Raw genomic sequence first — 20,729 nt, 5'->3', positions numbered from 1 at the left:
CAATTTTAGCATCCCCACAGCGTCAGTGACTTGGTAAAAATGTCAGTGCGTGCCCCCCCTCGCCCACAGTATTTTACTCAATATGCGCACAACTAAATGTTGAAATAGCAGTAATACCACGTTCATTGATAAAATGACATATGGGAAGGAAAGGGGGAATGGCAGTTTTAGAAGGGGGATGATTTTGACCGTTTTTATTTCAGGGGGGGATGCCTCAACTTGAGTGCTGATGATGACAACTAACCAGCAAATGCTTATACTGTAGCCTAATAATATAATGGTCTTATTCTAATCAGGTGACATTGAAAATATGGCTGCTCACTCCAAGACACAGGAGAAAAATCAAGTATAATTTAGCGCATTAGGCATGTTGAAGGGGAGATGGCGTTGCCTTGACAGCTCCGGAGGAATATAAAGGAAGACTGAAATACAACCATAAACATCAGTTCCCTTTGAATTAAACTAATTTTCTCGGCTGATAACAACATCGTTAATTTTATTACGAGTCACGTTCACTTCGCATGAATTACACTAGGCAGTGCGGCTCACATGCCTGTAATAACTCTGCATAACCAGTAGGTAATGTGCGTAAGCAAATGAATACTCGACGTAGAGCTACGATCGTTTCCACGGTCAAATTGACTCACGTTGAAATTGTATAAATCACTACGTGGACGTGGTTTTCTACGTACGACACGGGTAAGATCAACATTTGATCTGAGTACTTTCTATAAATGAGGCCCCATGACACTCTGAGCCTCGACCGACAGAGTGGCCGTATCTGATGGGAGACAGCACAATTACCCTATATCTAGCTGCAGAATGCTCTAGACCACACGCACTACATGGTTTTACCCTTCAGCAGAATAAACATATCATAAAATAATCATAAACAAGACTTGTGTTTCTCAGTCGGATCATACTCATCATGGCACAGGTTAGTCCTAGACTCCTAGCTAATTGATTATATCAGTAAGAAGGAGATCCAGCTGATTATGGTGACATTTCCATATAGTACAGTACTACTAACACAAGGAGACATGGGTAAAGCAACATACAGGATCAACTTCAGAAAGGCACTAGCATTTTCTTTATGAGGTTCCTCATATAAAGACTGAACATGACAAATATTAACAAGAAAAAAGAGCAATCATTGCTCCAATAGTCCCTTAGCTTTGACAAATAATTTGATTCGATCTTGAACAATATTGTTGAGACTGGTCAAATTAAATTATATATTGCACAGACATTTGCTTATTTCATACTTGGGATGAAGTCAATTCAAATAATATCATAACCATCATAACTTGGCCATACAAAATAAACACATATAAAAAGGGTTCAAAACATTTCACAACATATGAAACAGAACCACACTCACAACCTCCAGTGAAACCAATAATACTGTAAATGCAGCAGAGACATGTATGTATATGTAAAAATAACAGTGAAATTATAGGCAGGTCTAAAACAGTACAATGATTTAACCCGGTAACATGTCCATTATGTCCTGGTCTGGGCCTCTGTCAACCAATGCCTGAAACAAACCAGTCACCTGACATTTTAACACTACCTTTTGACATCTGAATTGCTTTGTACAACATTATACAACAGTTAGTTCCGACCAAGTAATTTGATTGGACAAGAGGCATTCCATGAGTGCTGATATACAGTATAACAGCACTGGGACTTTTAACTATATGTATCACTCACAGATGTTCTACTAAATGACCGTTAATTAGACGACATGTTTGTGTTCAGGTTACTAGGCAACAGTCCATTTGAAGTTCAGTTGCGGAACTATTTTTTAAATTATTTTTATGATTAAATAAACAAACAAATCATAATCTGTTGTCGCTTATTACTGTTAACTAATAAATCGCGCTGTAGAACTGTTGTATAAAAGCAATATCACACTCGAGGTCGTGCTGTTATACTGAATATCAGCACGGCTGTGATCGTCTTCGGTACTCGGCCTGCGGCCTTGTACCTACGACCGAATCACAGCCGTGCTGATATTCAGTATAACACACTCCCTTGTGATATTGCTTAATTAAGTTTTAGTGGTTTAACGCGTCATTCACAATCAATGGTGTGGCAATACCAAAGTGTTTACCGAACCCTTCACAGATGCAGCGAGAACTGGGACAAAACAGTATAGTGACATGACGTGATGGTAAGTTCTAGGTATGACACATTTACAGGTTTCCGAATAAATGCTATATCAGAAATAAAAAGGCAAACAACAATAAACAATGAAAATGAACTGAAAGGAAACATAACAAACATGTCGAACAACACGGGTATATCACTTCTGACCTTAACATGACTCCACATCTTATCAACATAACACACTTGAATCTGCTTTGAATCATGAAGCTAAAAAGGCACAAAAAAAGGATTTGTGCGTGTGTGATTATGACTGTGTAGATATGATGTATGCATCTATATGTAGGTATCTATCCATCTACAAAAATGTGGATGCATTTTCACATTCCCTTTCCGTGTGTGTGTGTGTGTGTCAGACTGGGATTGGGCTCTCTCCCTCAGCACTCTGTCTCTTTACTGTCCACGCAGGCCTGTCTCTTGAGCCGGTGCTTATCGCGGGCTGGAGTGCTCTGTTCCGTTAAATCCTCGTAGGATGATTTGAGGACGGAGGACCCTCCGTGGGGGAAGTCCTCCCCCAGCGCCTCCTCTGCCTCCCCCAGGTGAGAGTCGGTGCTGGGGTCCTCCTGTATAGTGGCCATTCGCGGCCCCTCCGTCTTGGGGCCCGCCCCTGCGCTGGCCGGGGCAGGTGCGCAGCTCGGGCCGGGGGCCGGGGTACTGGTGCTGCCCTGGAACGGGGGGGCGGCGGAGAAGGAGGGAGGCAGAGGCTGCTTGACGATGCGTATGGACGCAGAGTCGAAGTTGTTCAGGATCTCCGCGTTCTGAAGGAGAGAGGAGGGGGAGAGGCGGTCAGGGGGGTGTGGCTCCGGGGCCTACAGCTGTAGCCGACAGACGACAGGGTCCATTCCATTTGGCACTCAACTAATTCACGGATTGAAACAAACACTATGAAAAGAATACCTTTTCCCGAGTTGATGACTCAAATTTGGATTCGTGTTGCCAAAAGACAAAGTCTCAATTAACCGTGCTGATTATGCACTTAAGAGTATTTATTTTCCAAATTAATTGGCTGGGTTTAAATGGAATTGTCTTGTTAAACACTAGGACCGAATGACTCACTGCACAGTTAGTATACAACTACAACAACAACAACCACAACAACATCCTCATCCTCTGACACACTGGCTACACACCGTCTCACCAAGACAAACGGTGCCCTCCTCAACCTCACACACCTCGCTCCCCCCACCCCCCCCCCGCCCCCTGTGACACACACCGACCGTGCACCCTGGACCCCGCCCACACCCCTCACACACACTCACCTGTCGGCGGAGCTCTACTAAACACTTCCACCATCTGCTGCAGTTCCGTGTGGGGGGGAGGGGCAAACAGTGACGGACAGGTCATTCAACTGGAGCCAGAAGCTCGTCCCCAGCACAGTGGGCTAGCTCATGCTTGCGCCAGGCTACGCTAAGATAAACTACCCCAGTGGTTTTCCAACTTTCGGTGCCCCCCGAGGCAGACCAAAGGGCGAGCCGAAATATCAAGGCACACCTGTATTCATATCCTTGCAAAACAGCCTCTATAACACGTGATATTTGTTTCTTTTATCGTTTATTTATTGGAAGGATCCCCAATAGATAGCTATACCCATAGGCGTGAGCTACTTTAAGTGAAGTGATATCACTTGTAGGAGCCATGAATGTGGTTTATTGTGAGTTTATATTTTTGGCTTATTTTGATTGGTTTTGTTATTGCTTCGATCACGGTACTGAGAACCTTCCGGAAGTCACATGGTTGTTTGTGATTTTATAGAGAGGGCCACCGACTAGCACGAGGTGGTGTTGGGTTAGGGGTTGAGGGCAGGAGGGCGTAGCGCATAAGGAACTTACACTGGGGTGGTACAGGGACTTGGTGTTCTCCTCGTACTGCTTGTCCAGGTTTTGGTCCTGCGGGAGCACAGAAAACAAGCAGTCATGTTTTATCTCCTCACTCGGTTGTTCTTTAAACGTTCCTTGTGTTGCGGTCATGAAGAACGCGTGCTATACAAACGATGAAGGTGGATTGGTTCATTGATTGATCGTCGTGTCGACTAAAATGAGGTATTGAGACGGCTGGGTGTCGGGGGGGCTCACCACACAGTGCACCAGGACGCTCAGAGGGATCCAGAAGATGAGAGAGAACACCACCACTGAACCCACGATGTTGTCAGCCAGGAACTTCCCTGAGAGAGAGAGAGGAGGGGGGGGGGGAGAGAGAGAGAGAGAATAAACTCCAACCAGCTTTTTCAGTGAATCACCACCTTTTAACAACTCTTAAATGGTGATCTTCTCCAACCCTAATGAACCCCCACTCACTGAACGTGTTGATGTCCAGCTTGTCAATGAAATCCCACAGCCTCTCAATCACATCCTGGACTTGCTTCATGCACTTCCCCTACGAGAGGAACAACACACAAGGCAAGACATGAAGGAGTCCAAAGGCGGTCTAAATAGCAACACATTCAGTGTGTACCGTTAAAAACTAGTTTCATTGATAGTGCAATGTGGTATCTGAGTATAAATAAAGCGTCCATTTCTTGGTAAGAATAATAATAATACATTAGACTTATATAGTGCTTTTCTAGACACTCAAAGACGCTTTACAAGCGTCATGTAGGTCCATTTATTTTTCATTTGACCGTTATTTCTCCCGGTTAGTCTCATTGAGATGACCAGAGAAACCTGCTCCGACTCTGACTAGAGGTGAAAGGTCAAAGTTCAAAGAACGGCGTCACTCACGTCGCCGTCACAGAAGCCCACGGTACAGGGCTTCCCCTTGCGCAGGTAGAGGAAATTCCCGTTGGACTTGATGAAGGGAGAGCAGGCCCCGTCCTGGTCCCGGCAGCACACCTTACACGAGTTATCCGTCTCTGCCAGGAGCAGAGAGCAGGGTATATTCAGGAATCTTGAGGTTAATTTCAAGACCTTTCTAAGACCGTGTCAATATTTTTCCAGACCTCACCGCCACTTCGAGCTGTAACCGTTTACATCAGTGACACCTTTAACTTAACAGTTTTAGTTTGCAATAGACTAGACCACTATCATACAACAGAATTTCCGGTTCATCTTAGTTTTTTTAATAAAACTAATAAATTCACAAACTTTTACTAAAAGTTTTTAGGACTCAAACTCTTTGGACAGTCTAATTCAGAAAAATACCTACAAAATTCAAGACCTCATAAAATCGTGATAACACATTTTAATACTTATTAAGGGTCTTGATTTTCCCAAAATTGATTTATCAACTTTTAATACTTTTCAAGACACCGCGGATACCCTGGAGAGGGACATTAAAAGGGGCATTCTTTAAACTGTTTGTGTCTGTGTCCACGCAAACGTGCTTGTGTGTGTGCAGGGGTGCAAACTGGTGATGGCCCAAAAAGGTGACAGAGGAGGGGGGGGGGGGGGGCGGTGGGATAGCGGGGGGGGGCATAGCTGAAGTTATTTCAACAGCAGTGGAGTTTAGCAGACAGGAAGATTAGTTAGCTCGCGCATCATGTGACTTGGATGAGACCCCCGCCCCCAAATTATTATTTTTCCCCAGATCTACACGATTCACATGGATGAACTATTTTGAGGTAAAAACTGCTAATTTAGCAGAAAGGTGCCAAGTTTGCGCCCCTAGTGTGTGTGTGTGTGTGTGTGTGTGTGTGTGTGTGTGTGGGTGTGGGCAGCTCACCATTGCAAGCGCAGGGCTTTAGGTTCTGCACAGCCTGACAGAAGGGTTTACACTCTCCATCCAGACACTTCCCGTTGTCCACACAAGTGTTGTTGTTAGGGGCGTTGTCGGGGGCGGGACATTCACTACTGTTACCTAGGGAACGGACGACAGCGATCACCCAGTCAACACATCCATCTCAATAAAAGACCAGGATAGTGGTTACCAGAGCCATAGGGTTGCATTCTTACTAGTAGAATTCAAAACATTTGCTGGCAAGATGGTGGAAGGTTTGTCAAACGCTCATAATATGACTAGTGGAGTTACCACCAGCCTCCTTCAATTATTATTAACATTACACATTACCATAAAACTACACGTATCAAACACAGCCACTCACTACCAGCACATGTTGTCATATCAGACTGTTACACAGATAACACAGCTCTGGAAAAGAGACCACTCCAAATATGTCTTAAACCAGCATCTCTACATGTATGGCAGCCATTCCATTCCAGTGTCTGTTGAATTCCAACACAGGCACACGTCATTCTACTTAGTGAGGTACTGATTAGGTGGTCATCTGAATCTAATCTTATTAAACAAGGAAAAGTATAAAAACTACTGCTGTTGTCATCACTATCCTCTTACAATAGGACCAGCTGGACAGCAAAAACAGTGCTAGTAGTACCTCAAAAATAAAAACTCAAAAAATAAGGATTGACCATGCCAAAACAGTTGAAAAGAATAGTTTTGAGTGAGGAAAAGAAGGGTTAAATTCTGCCTTTACTGGCAGAGGGATACAGTGAGTGTCAGGTTGCTTACATCCTTCAAGGTTTCCAAGAAGGCGGTTCATAAGAACAAGGTCATGGGGCGCTTAGGTGGCATAGCGGGTTAAGCGTCGACCATGTAACCGCAGGGTTCCCGGTTCGATTCCGGCATGTCCTGCATGTCATCCCTTCTCTCTCTCTCACCCATCCTTCCTGTCTAAATCTCTACTGTCTCTGTCACAATGTGAGTGGGACTGCCCCCACTCAGAAAAAAGAATAAAGAAAAAAAAGAAAAAGAACAAGGTGAAGCTGAAGAATGACCACCACCAGGCTCCTAGGGGCTGAAGTATGACCACCACCAGGCTCCTAGGGGCTGAAGTATGACCACCACCAGGCTCCTAGGGGCTGAAGTATGACCACCACCAGGCTCCTAGGGGCTGAAGTATGACCACCACCAGACTCCTAGGGGCTGAAGTATGACCACCACCAGACTCTTAGGGGCTGAAGTATGACCACCACCAGGCTCCTAGGGGCAGGGCTGACGTTGTGTAAAGCTTGAAAAAAGCCCTTCATCAATGAGAAGCAAAGAAGAGCCAGGCTGAGGTTTGCAAAAGACCACAAGGATTGGACTGCAGAGGACTGGTGTAAGGTCATCTTCTCTGATGAGTCAAATTTTCAGCTTTGCCCAACACCTGGTAGTCTAATGGTTAGATGGAGACCTGGAGAGGACTACAAGCCACAGTGTCTCGCACCCACTATGACATTTGGTGGAGTATCGGTGACGATCTGGGGCTGCTTCAGCAAGGCTAGAATCAGGCAGATTTGTCTTTGTGAAGCACGTATGAATCAAGCCACGTACAAGGTTGTCCTGGAAGAAAACGTGCTCTGACAATATTTCCCAACTCTGAGGAGTGTTTTCTCCAGCAGGACAATGCTCCATAAGGAAGATGGATGGTCACAAGCCATAAAAAAAAGCCAAGCTGCTTGAATCGTTGTGCCAGAAGTGGCATTAAAGGCCAATGCACACGGCGTGCGATTTTTGTCGCACGACAACATTCAATTCTCAATTCTTTGAATTATTTCAATTGGTGTGAATGGAGAATCAAATGTTGTCGTGCGACAATATCACATCGCACGCCGTGTGCATTGTCTCATTCAAAACAATGGAATCGAATTCGGCGGTGCGGCAAAATCGGGGCTGTGTGCATTGGCCTTAAGTCACCCAACAGCAATGTGAAAGACTGGTGGAGAGCATGCGAAAAACACGTGAAAGCTGTGATTGAAAATCAGGGTTATTCCACCAAATATTGATTTCTGAACACTTCCTGATTTAAAACATTAGTATTGTGTTGTTTTAAAATGAATATGAACTTGTTTTCTTTGCATTATTCAAGGTCTGGAAAAAACACTGCATCTTTTGGTATTTTTTGAAAAAAAATGCTCTAAATGACAATATTTTAATTTGTAATTTGGGAGCTATGTTGTCAGTAGTTTATAGAATTAAACCAAAATGTTAATTTTCCTCAAACACATACCTTTTACTATACCTTAATAGTAAAAGCAGAGAAACTGCACATTTTGCAGTAGTCTCTTACATTTTTTTTTCCAGAGCTGTATATCAGTCTCTGTAGTTGATCAATCTGTCCAGCAGGGGGCACACTGACCTGTACACCAGGACCTGCCCTTGCAGGTAGCGCCGATGGCCTCCTGGCACACCTTTGCTGCCGACTCAAACCTGCAGTTCTTGCAGCACGGGCTGTTCCGGTCACTGGACGTCACAGGGGACAGAAAAAGACAAACATATGTTTGCTGTGGGAATGTCTTAACAGCACAGCGGTACTTTCATGGGCGCGATATTCCAGAAAGACTGGACACTCATTTGATACGACACAACAACTACAGAGTCTGTAAGTGAAGTCGATGTCTGTTGAAAAGGGGAAATCATCGTTTGATTGTGCCGTCTTGGCATTCTGTAAGTACTGTCATCGTTAGAATGTGTGCGTTTAAGCTGGGCAGAAGCAGACATTTCAGAATGTGTGCGTGTGTGTGTGTGTGGGGGGGGGGGGGGGGTGGGGGGGTGGGGGGGGTCTCATACCTGCACTGTACGGCAGGCCTGAGCTTGCAGTCGGCGGAGCAGCACGGATCGTCGTTGAGGTGCAGCAGCCCAGGGTCACACTCCTCCCCCTCCTCCACGCGAGAGTTCCCACACACCTTACTGTTCCTCTCCTTGAAGCACACCGGCGCCTTGAAGCGCAGCGTCTTCCCTATGGAGATCTTACTGCAGTCCGAGAAGCGCTTTGAGAGTCGACAGACAGACAAACAGACAGACAGACGAGCAGGCAGGACAGGGTTAATGGTATTCATGGGAAATGTAGTTTGTATTACCAAAAAAGAGATCGATGGTGGGTTTTCGATGTTCGTTGTTGTAGCTAGCTAGATTAGCTAGAAAAGTCGTTGCTCCAGCGAGTCAGCATTGACGACATTCTAAGGAGAATGTGATTTGGGACATTGTTTACGGCTTCTAAACACAATGTCCCTCGTCGGCCAGGACGTGGCGAGAGGTGGAGAGCAGCACCTTGTTGTTGTAGTGGTCTCCGCTCACAGCGATGGGGTACATGACAAACTTGCCCCCGTGGTCGTCACTAGGGGCGCAGTAGGGGATGTTGTCAGGGTCGTGCTCTGCCCCAAAGTTGTGGCCCAGCTCATGGGTGGTCACCAAATCTGCTTCCTGGTGGTGGTAACAAGGCAAGGCAAGTTTATTTGTATAGCACATTTCATACAACAGGGGCAATTCAAAGTGCTTTACATACATTATTTAAAAATACAGCAAGAGGCGCATAAGAAAATAAAAATTACAATGAATAAAAGCAAATATAAGAAGTAAATAGATAAAACACACACACACACACAACACACTATTTGGAAACTATGTTCAGACTAATGTCAATACATCACATGATACATACTATAACTTCATACTATCACAATACAATATCGTCACCTTCTTCAAATATCGGCTTGTGTCATTTTCGAGTTTTGCGAAAAACAGAATAAACTGAACCAAATCTAGAAACTATGATATTTAGCCAAAAAACATCATTTTCCTCAAAAGTGACGGAAGCCATTATTTTAAGACGGTGACGATGTAGTACAAATAGAAAGCTGTTATCTATTCTTATCTGAGGGCAAGAGTAGGTCTCTGTTAGTCATTGGTCACACGCTAATACTGCTGTTCAACCCATGACTGACAACAATGTGCTACACACGTCCAAATATTGATCACATGTGTGTCATTTGACAACAAACATTCATCGTAAGTGAGTAATGCTTCAGGGCTTTCAAAACAGAAGAATTGGGTCATGTATGCTACAATAATACCAGGTCAACTCCAGCATTCCTTCTTTCTAGAATGCTCTATATATGGTAGTATTAGAGGGTGCTGGGAAATAATGAGACATCAAATAAGGAACCAACCTTGGTTAGAATGGTTTTCCCATAATTCTTTGTGCTGGTTAGACCAGTGTTCAGATAACTGGGCTTCTTGACTGAGGTAGATGGGTAGTAAGCTACGGGGAAAAGATTTTGATTTTACATACCAGGCATCAGGATTCATTCAAACTGAATATCATAATTGACAAAACATTAAAGAGTGTCTTATGATTATGACAAAAATATAATATTATTTATGTATTTATTTATATGCTAGGCATATATTTGTCAGACAGCCAAACCATCCTTTTGGTAGACAGACAGCAAAGCTATTCAGTTGTTAAGTCGTGACGTGTTTCCGGGTCCAAAGTTGGCTGAGGCGCTCTCTTCGAAATGCCTCAGTAATAATAATAATTCATTATATTTATAATATAGCGCTTTTCCGAGGCTCAAAGACCCTGACAATATGGGGAAAACAGGAAAGTGCTGCGTCCCTTGTTGTATGAATAGATCTGAGTTTAAAAAACAATTTAACTGTCATTCTACCGCTGTAGTACACTGGTACAGGGAATTTCTGGTTTGGACCCGGAAATTGCTAAACGTCACGTTTGACGTCAGACTTAACAACCGAATTAGACCCATGTTCTTCAGGGAAAGGTATGGTTCTGTGAGGGGTCCTTCCTTACGTTTGGGACAGAGCCCGCCCAGCGCCTGGGCTTTAGAGGGCGCCACGTAGGCCAGGCCCAGGGTCCCCTCGTCAAAGTCCTGGTACGTGAACAGGTGGGCCAGGCACACCGTTGACGCGTTGTCTGCCATGTCGGAGCTGAATTGCTGTCGTCCACACAGAACAGCCGCGGTCACAAAGTAACAGGAGAAATGTGACCTGGTTAAGGGTTTGTAATCAAGTGTATGCAGTAACATAGCCTATTGTGCAAAAACAATTATGAATAATAATAATAATAATAATACTCCTATGACCACAACTCCTACTCCTAAAATACTCCATATGACTGGATGTACCATCACCGTTAGGGGTCATATTGACAGTGGTAAATTACATTTCTAATGCTTCATTCACAGTTGAGTTTGAATCTTTCATTCTAACCGGAGAATAAACATCAGTCAAACAGTAAGTGTGCTCCCTTGACTAGAAGGCCCAGTGTTCTCTGACACCAGTGTCCCAGGGGCTCACCTCCAGCAGCCTCTTGACGTCCCACACCTCCTTGCCCGGGGTGGGGCTGTTCCACATGTTGTAGTGGATCCAGCCTTTCACTTTCTGGCCCACTGGAGGCTCTGTCGGTGCCTTGTTGATGATGATCTGCAACATTAAAAGCTATTAAACCCTCTTATGGTTGTGTGTGGGGGGGGGGGTGTTAAGCTGGAGTGGACTGCATATCTTTTCAGTGAGAGTGTGACGGGATACACAAACAGTGTCTCCATTCATCCCCCAGGCTGGTGTAACTAATTGAATGTTCCTACATGGGCACAGTAAAGCCTTCAGACAGTGCCGCCTCAAAATATGTGTTCCCAAATTCAATTAAGGTAGCAGCTATCCTCGCACCCAATCGCCCACCCATCGACACACACTGACACATACAGACACACAGACACACAGACACACACAGACACACACAGACACACACAGACACACACAGACACACAGACACACACAGACAGACACACAGACAGACACACAGACAGACCTGTTGGATCTGTACACCATAGTCTTTGAACTCGTCATCCCAGGTGGTGTTCCTGTAGATGTCGTCCACTCGGTCAATCAACTCAATCTGGGGAACAAAAACAGACTGTGTGTTAGTTCAGGGAGGAGATAGGCTGCACCTCCACTCTGAGGCGGTGGTAGCCTAGCGGTTAGAGAGGCGGTGGTAGCCAACCGGTCAGTCAGTCAGTCAGCCAGCCAGTCAGTCAGTCAACCAGCCAGTCAACCAGCCAGCCAGCAAGCCAGTCAGCCAGTCAGTCAGCCAGCCAGTCAGCCAGTCAGCCAGTCAGTCAACCAGCCAGCCAGTCAGTCAGTCAACCAGCCAGCCAGTCAGTCAGTCAACCAGCCAGCCAGCCAGCCAGTCAGTCAACCAGTCAGCCAGTCAGTCAGTCAACCAGTCAGCCAGCCAGCCAGCCAGCCAGTCAGGTCAGTCAGTGTGGCGCCTCACCAGGTAGTTGAGTGTGGTGCTCTCCTCACTGCGCCCCATGTTCTTGAAGAAGCGGTAGTCAGCCACCAGCAGCAAGGGACAGGTGTTCTTCTTGTGGTTGTGGGCGCGTCTCTTCTCCCTGTGGTGGGGCTCTGGAAGACAGACAGACAGACTTTGTTTTCTTTCTTAAAAAATAAATAAATAGTAATATTCCCTATTTTTTGGTTCATAATATTTGTGAAATGGAGAGTCTAAGATGAACTGACAATTTTGCTCCGACAGACACCTGGCGTACAGGAGTCTGGAGTACACTGTATCGTCTGGCGACACACTTGAACTGCATGAATCAGAAACAAAACCGACGCCGATCGTTCTTCCTGCAGAATGTCAATGACGACCCCACTGGGAGACACGTCTAAGCCAGGGCTAACTCCAACAGGACTTCCATCCCTTCTGAGTGGGCCTTGTGTGTGTCATAAGTAACTCGAGGCAGAGATGACTCAACCTCTGCCCCCCCCACCCCCCTCATGTTCTCTGCCCCTCCCGCCCAGAGTACAGCCCCTGCTCTCCTCCACAGAGCCAGGAAGCGGGGGGGGTTGAGCACCAGGCCTCCCCCTGGGGGTCCGGGGAGTCATAATCATCTCATTAAACGGAGCCCCAGACCAAATGCCTTGGTCGTGAGATCCTTCACCTCCATCAAGTCCATTTTCCACCTAGTGTTTTTTGAACAGGGTGTTGTGGTTGGGAGCTCCCCTCAGATTCCTCCTCGGGTCGTTGAGACGAGGCTTACATTTCCACGGAGCACAAAGGAATCCGAGCTTTAAGCCGAGAGTTTATGTAACAGCCTCTTTACTAGCAGCATACAGGACATATTGAACAGATCATAGGTAGCTTTGCCAGATGAAAGCCTTCAAATGACTGGAAGGCATCACAACGTGGGAGACAGATAGAACGCCCGCCCTCTGCCTCCTTCTTTTCTCCACCTCCGACATTCATCCGCCTCCCTGATTCTTTCACTTTTGACACCTTCGCTTGAATCGTACATCATAACCTCCTGCTGTGGATTTCTCACTCCCACACACACTTTTGCACATCAATACAGGGCACTTGAAGATCGTCTCTCACACACACACACACACACACACACACACACACACACACACACACACACACACAGACACACTTACCCTCCTCTCCTCCCTCCCCAGCCCCCCTGGCGTCCTCTGGCAGCAGCTCCTGGGCCCCAGTGTGGTGGACGTACCCACACACTTTGGGCGCGGCCAGGCGGCTGAGGTTCTTAATGTCATCGGAGCGGTATACCAGCAACCGGCCATCGGGGGGCGCCTCGGTGAACCGCCACAGGGGCTGAGGAGGAGAGGGAGGAGAGGAACAGGGGGTGGAAAGGAGAGAGCGACAGAAAAGCAATACGTGGAGAGAGGAGAGAAGAGAAGTAGGATTGGGTTAGGGTAACTCTTTTCTCTTCACCACGCTCAAGCTGGTTGATGGGGCTTGGTGGTTTTGGTCACAGGAGTGCTTAAGTACCTCTGACCCAGCGCTGGAGTCGTTTTCTCCTTCAATTATGTGACTCCACACGTCTCTGGCCTACTTTAAATGAGCAGGGGGAGCTATTTTAGGAGGAGCGTACCTCGACGTTGTACTCCGCTTCATCGGTCAGGATGTGGGCCGAGAACTCGTCCCCGTCCATGTGTGCCTGCACACGAGAGTGCTCCTCTCCTACACACACACACACACACACACACACACACACACACACACACACACACATACACACACAGACACATACACACACACACACGACAGGACAAGGGTTTTAGGTCAACGTGTTTTGTTTTTTTAGACACACACACATGCATGAATAGAGAATCCACGTGAACATCCCATCCAGAACCGACCCAGAACCCCCCTGAAGGCTCACCTACGACATGCCCAGTGAAGTAGTTCTGCAGCTTGACATCATACTTGGTCTCCTTCCCTTGTTGATCCACAAACACAGCTTTGAAGTCCTTGGTGAACAGGCCTGTGTTGGTGGTCAGGTAGAGTTTGAAATGTCTGAGGGAATGAAATGGAGAAAAGAAGAAGACAGGCTAAATGTGTAGATAAGATACCCTTAACTGACCTCCTCCCCCAGCGTACCCCTTCCCGGAACCTGCGGTCCGCAGACATGGGCCTGCTATCCTCCCCCCGCACCAACCTACGGACCTTTGGGGACAGAGCCTTCTCTGGAACTCCCTCCCCATAGTGATCTGCAACGCCCCCACCCTGGACTCCTTCAAATTAGCCCTCAAAACACATCTGTTCTTTGGCCTTTGGCCCCTAGTCACTGTTTCAGTTTTGCTTTGTTGTTTTCTGTTTTGTCTGTCTGATCATTCCCTTAAAATTGTAAAGCGTCCTTGTTTTTTTTGAAAGGCGCTATATCAATTAAAGTTATTATTATTAGTAGTACCGGTAGTAGTATTATTATTATTATTAGTAGTAGTAGTATTACTATACCCAACGAGAATGCATAAACTGAAATGTTTTTAACGACGGTGGAACTACAGTTAAATAAGAAGCCTAATAGACATGAAGGGACTTGATGAAACAGACTTGATGAAACAGACGTGACAAACGTCACAGACGTCTCTTTCTCCGTTATCTTTCCCCTCGAGTGTCATGTGACCAGCTGTGGGCGACTGCAGGGCACAGCAGTACAACACTAACGACACTGACTGGTTTGGTTTGATGTTGAATGTAGCGCGTGACCAGAGCTGACATCTGACACAGAGAGCCAGACAGGCCATGTACGCTGTAGGTCACAGAGGCAGACGAGCAGGAACGCAGATCTATAGCAGACTGTCCTCCTTCCAACTGGACAAGTGACAGAAGCGGAACGCTCTACCACCTACACCACTACTACAGAATGGAGACAGAAATGTGGATCTGTCAAATCTGACTCGAATTTAGCCTAACTCAGCATTAGGATAATGTGGCTTGTCCAAATCTAATATCAGACAAAATGTATAACAGTGACATAGTATTTAATTATTTTTTTTATGTTTTATTCTAATGTACGTATAACAGTCTGTAACAAGTAGGCCATGCTTATGATCAGTGGCTGGTCGTGTCATCCTTCCATCACTAACCGGAGAGGACATAATAATAATAATAATAATAATAATAATAATAATAATAATAATAATAATAATAATAATAATAATAATAAATTAGACTTATATAGCCTAGCACTTTTCTAGACACTCAAAGACGCTTTACAAACTGAAAAGATCGAGTAGTAATTATAAAAAGAAACAAAAGAAATAAAAGAAAGTATAGGGGCCTAATTAAGGTAGTGCTGGGGACACATTGAAAGGGGAGGGGGAGAGGGTTAACTGGTGAAGGCGAGCTTGAAGAGGTGGGTTTTGAGGGCCTGTTTAAATGTTGGCCTGTCTAATGTGGTTGGGGAGGGCGTTCCAGAGGGACGGGGCTGCGGCTGAAAAGGCCCCATCACCCCAGGTCCGGAGCTTGTTCCTGGTGGTCTTGAGGGTGGTTTGGTCATCAGACCTAAGGAAACAGGAAGGGGTGTGGAGGGGGACGGGTTCGGCAAGATAGGAGGGGGCCAGATTGTTGATGAGTTTGTAAGTGGTGAGTAGGATTTTGAATTGGATCCTGAATTTGACCCGGGAGTCAGTGTAGGTTTTGGAGGACAGGGGGGATGTGGTCACGGCGGCGAGTGGAGGTGAGCAGGCGGGCAGCAGAGTTCTGGATCAGTGGCTGGTCGTGTCGTCCTTCCCTCACTAACCGGAGAGGACATGATGACGACCACCAATAACATCCCTTCCTCAGGGAGACAGGTGAGACTAAAAGACAGCTTCCCTCACAGGTCTCCCGACTAGAGGTCTTCACCTAAAACTGACCTTGAACCGTAACCGTAACAAAGCCCTGGACAGGCTCCAGTATGTGCAGAACTCAGCTGCCAGGGTCCTCATCCACACCAAGCCCTGGCAGCACATCACCGCCACCCTCATTCACCTCCACTGGCTCCCGGTCAAGTCCCGCATCACTTACAAAATCCTCCTCCTCACCTACAAATCCCTCCACGCCTGCGCCCCCCAGTACCTAACTGACCTCCTCCCCCAGCATACCCCTTCCCGGAACCTGCGGTCCGCAGACATGGGCCTGCTGTCCACCCCCCGCACCAACCTACGGACCTTGGGGATAGAGCCTTCAGCGTGGCCGCACCTACTCTCTGGAACTCCCTCCCCATAGTGAACACCCCCATCTGTTCTCCAAGGCCTTTGGCCCCTAGTCAATGTTTCAGTTTTGCTTTGTTTGTTTTCTGTTTTGTCTGTCTGATCATTCCCTTGAATTGTAGCGTCCTTGTTTTTTTTTAAAGGCGCTATATAAATTAAAGTTATTATTATTAACCGCACGTTAACCGATTGGGAGATGTGACATGGGTCGCTGCTCCTACCTCTTGAGAGCGCTGAAGCTGACCAGGCGCTCCAGGTGAGACTGGGCGTCGACGTCTCTCTTCCTGACAGAGTGCTGCAGGAGGCCAGACACCTGCAGCACCTCAAAGTCTGACAGCATGGCATCCAGGGCTTCTGGAAAAGGCACCAGGAGAGACCTAGGTCATCATAATGGCCTAATAATGTAGGCCTAGGCCTAGTATTATCATATAGTAAGGTAACTGACATGTTAAGACCATATGCAGGACGATATATATAACTTGAAAGCCATACAGAATATATTTCTACCTTGTGTGGGCAACACACGTTGGTAAGTGTGCGTGTGCACTGGAGGATAGACTTTAAACTTCAGTTAACAGCGTCGTCAAATATCTTAAATTAAATCTGAAATATTTTAGGATGGAATTTCCTCCTAAAAACTTAACTGTGTAGTTCAGTCCTGAGTAAATGGAGTGTCACACACACTTCAAACATTGTCCTTTTATCTCATTAGCCATGTAACACATGGTCTATATATAGCAGCCTTAGGATGACAGACAATTGACAATGTGAAATAGGGAGTCAAACACAATGACAATGACCTACTGCAAGTAACAAAATCATCAAACCCGTTTAGGCTATTTCGACGTGACCTGTAAGCAGAGTTGATGTTAGTCACAGCTGACTGATCCCTAGGACAATGGATGAACCCAGGAACACTCATCTCACTGTCAGTCTTAACATGTCCTACTACCCAGGAGGGAGGAGGACACATCACATGATTTAGATCAGGAAAAGGGCGACATTTCGGAAAGCCATCATGTCCCTATTATGTCATCTAGCTAGCTCTCTACCATTCAGATTAGGACCTGGTTGTAAACGTAACCTAGTGAAGCTGTGCAGACTAGTGACTAGGTGACCAGTACTAATGTTACTAGTGACTAGTACTAATGTTACTAGTGACTAGGTGACCAGTACTAATGTTACTACTCACCCAGCTCCGGGTCATTCCCCCGTGGTTTCTCCTCTGTTGTTCTGGGTTTAACCGCACAGTTGACCCAACAAGGAGCAAAAAGGGCAACCAACACCAGACAATTCATCGCGATGATAAAAACGGGTTACTAAAACGGTGTCATTGATTGTCACAAGTTGTTGAAGAATAACGTCAACATGTGTAGACCAAACAGCTGTGTGTCGCTGGCTGGCTGGCTAGCTCGTTAGCAAGCCTAGCTCACCTGACCAGTTAGAGCTGTTTTGTTAGCAAGCTCGCAATGTCAAAACATGCACCAGCAACGTTTAAAATGGCTATGTGAATTTGTGAATTGTTCAACTATAGCTATATCGCCAAATGTACTCTTCTTTTTTAAATCAATTGTCATAACAACGTTCCGCTACCGCCGCCTAAACCCGGAAGTACATACAGTACAGGCCAAAAGTTTGGACACACCTCATTCAATGCGTTTCCTTTATTTTCATGACTATTTGGTACATTGTAGATTCTCACTAAAGACATAAAAACTATGAATGATGTATTTAACAATAAAGTGTGAAATAACTCTAAATATGTCTTATATTTTAGATTCCTCAAAGTAGCCACCCTTTGCTTTTTTGTTGTTAATAAAATATATAATAATATGTGTTAATAATAATATGTTATTATATATATATAATATTATTATTATATATCTTATTAACAACAACAAATATATATTTTATTAACAACAAAAAAGCAAAGGGTGGCTACTTTGAGGAATCTAAAATATAAGACATATTTAGAGTTATTTCACACTTTTTTGTTAAGTACATCATTCCACATGTGTTCATTCATAGTTTTGATGCCTTCAGTGAGAATCTACAATGTAAATAATCATGAAAATAAAGGAAACACATTGAATGAGAAGGTGTGTCCAAACTTTTGGCCTGTAGGCCTACTGTAGTGTTGGCTGGAGAGGAAAAAAACATCTGCTTATTATGTGTCAGAGAAAAAAGTAGTGCTTAATATGGCTGTTATACTGCTTAATATGGCTGTTATACTGCTTAATATGGCTGTTATAATGCTTATTATGGCTGTTATAATGCAGGAGTAGAAGAACTGTAGCGTGTTTGTTTTCTTTCCAACAGTAGTGTGTGAGTGAGTGGTCAAGTCTCAAAAGTCTTCCATTGCTTTCTCAAATTCTTTATACATTCTTTATACTCCCAGACCCCTTCTCATGGAGGTGGAGGTCTGAGGGTCCTTCTCATGGAGGTGGAGGTCTGAGGGTCCTTCTCATGGAGGTGGAGGTCTGAGGGTCCTTCTCATGGAGGTGGAGGTCTGAGGGTGCTTCTCATGGAGGTGGAGGTCTGAGGGTGCTTCTCATGGAGGTGGAGGTCTGAGGGTCCTTCTCATGGAGGTGGAGGTCTGAGGGTGCTTCTCATGGAGGTGGAGGTCTGAGGGTGCTTCTCATGGAGGTGGAGGTCTGAGGGTGCTTCTCATGGAGGTGGAGGTCTGAGGGTGCTTCTCATGGAGGTGGAGGTCTGAGGGTGCTTCTCATGGAGGTGGAGGTCTGAGGGTGCTTCTCATGGAGGTGGAGGTCTGAGGGTGCTTCTCATGGAGGTGGAGGTCTGAGGGTCCTTCTCATGGAGGTGGAGGTCTGAGGGTCCTTCTCATGGAGGTGGAGGTCTGAGGGTCCTTCTCATGGAGGTGGAGGTCTGAGGGTGCTTCTCATGGAGGTGGAGGTCTGAGGGTCCTTCTCATGGAGGTGGAGGTTCTCCTTCAATGCGTTTTGAGGAGACGAGGAGAGAGTACATCAGGAACCAAGCAATACTTATTCTGCCTGTGTCTGAATGCTCATTCACTGATTTATTTACTGATTACTTTAACTTTATAAATTTTTATTTTGCCATTTAGCAGACGCTTTTAATCCAAAGCGATTTACAATTACGAATTACAGGGACATTCCCCCTGGAGTAACTGAGGGCTAAGTGCCTTACTCAAGGGCACACTAGTAGTGGTGTGGTTTTCAGGCGGGATTTGAACTCACAACCTTCCGATCACAAGTCCAACTCACTATCCACTAGACCACCACTACCCCTTATGTAGTGTATACTTGAAGTCTTAAAGTATACACTGCATACTGCCATACTGTTTAGTAAAATGTATGCAGTAAGCGCCGGTGGCTGTCAGAATGCTCTTACTGCAACCTATTTAGTAGGCGTTTTCACTATGCAGGTTTAGTAACTTTTGCAGTATTCAAATTGTACAGAAATTTAGTATGTATGAAATGCCAGGATGTCATACTAGATTTGCCTTTCCATATAGTATGAATTCACTGCACACTACTCCGGAAGTCATTTCCATTTTGGTCCCACAATTCAATGCATATGACAGCTACAGATGAGATTCACAGTTCAGTATGAAGGTGATATGTTGATATTTGTTGACTCACCTGAAGCTTTACAATCCTGTAAATATTCCCAAATCAGTTCACAAATCTTTCTGTACAATTTCAACATATTTCATTGTTTACAATCACACATGTATGTGTAATGAATGTTTGTAGTTTGTAAACGTTCATTATGAACTGCAAACAAAATCTCAGTGGTTAAGGAGTTGTTCTCACTTCAAAATTAGAACTATGACTTCACCAACTGGGAGTTACAACACGAGTTACCGAGAATGAAATGAACATACCACAGGGTTCCTACAAGTTTCAACACGTCACATTTAAGACCTTTTTAGACCTTTTTTAGAGCTCTTTGGATATAATTTTAGACCTATTTTGTCATCCTCGAGGTGATGAAATTAGGGATTTCACTGCCATACAGACAAAAAGAAACCTAGCACCTCATTTTTAGACCGAATAACTGAAATTTGGGACCTTTTTAGGCCTTATGAATTGGATTGCTGGATTTTAGACTATACAGCTTTTTAAGACCAGCGCAGGAACCCTGTACCATTACCACATACATTTTTACTAAACAGTATTGCATAAATAGTATGTAGTATGGTTAGTATGCAGTATATACTTTTAAAATCAGTTATCAGTAGGCCTTATGAGCACACACAACCAGGGTGTGTGTCGTGTGCAAATAAAACCCCTCCCTATAAAAATGAATGACCATTTCCCCAAAACCTTGCCCTCCCCCTAGTT

At 45.2% G+C, this 20,729-nt stretch overlaps 1 protein-coding gene across 1 annotated transcript; it reads right to left on the bottom strand.

Moving 5' to 3' along the window:
- Positions 1 to 2,025: 2,025 nt before the first annotated feature.
- On the bottom strand, positions 2,026 to 17,993 carry adam17a (ADAM metallopeptidase domain 17a). Its single transcript, XM_080547529.1, has 19 exons — positions 17,594 to 17,993; positions 16,623 to 16,755; positions 14,088 to 14,221; positions 13,797 to 13,885; positions 13,339 to 13,516; positions 12,173 to 12,303; positions 11,708 to 11,794; positions 11,197 to 11,322; positions 10,691 to 10,835; positions 10,050 to 10,141; positions 9,151 to 9,303; positions 8,671 to 8,870; positions 8,240 to 8,343; positions 5,827 to 5,961; positions 4,887 to 5,017; positions 4,464 to 4,542; positions 4,242 to 4,330; positions 3,999 to 4,055; positions 2,026 to 2,927 (listed from the first exon to the last, which is right to left on the bottom strand). Exons 1-19 carry the CDS (start codon positions 17,697 to 17,699, stop codon positions 2,547 to 2,549), a joined length of 2,550 nt encoding a protein of 849 aa, XP_080403655.1. The 5' UTR covers positions 17,700 to 17,993; the 3' UTR covers positions 2,026 to 2,546.
- Between the last annotated feature and the right edge of the window lie 2,736 nt (positions 17,994 to 20,729).

The sequence above is a fragment of the Nansenia antarctica genome (genome assembly GCF_963989245.1).
Source record: "Nansenia antarctica genome assembly, chromosome: 1".
NCBI classification, from domain to species: Eukaryota; Metazoa; Chordata; class Actinopteri; order Argentiniformes; family Microstomatidae; genus Nansenia; species Nansenia antarctica.
Note: the sequence above shows the minus strand (reverse complement) of the source record. Positions and strands in the feature narration are given on the sequence as shown.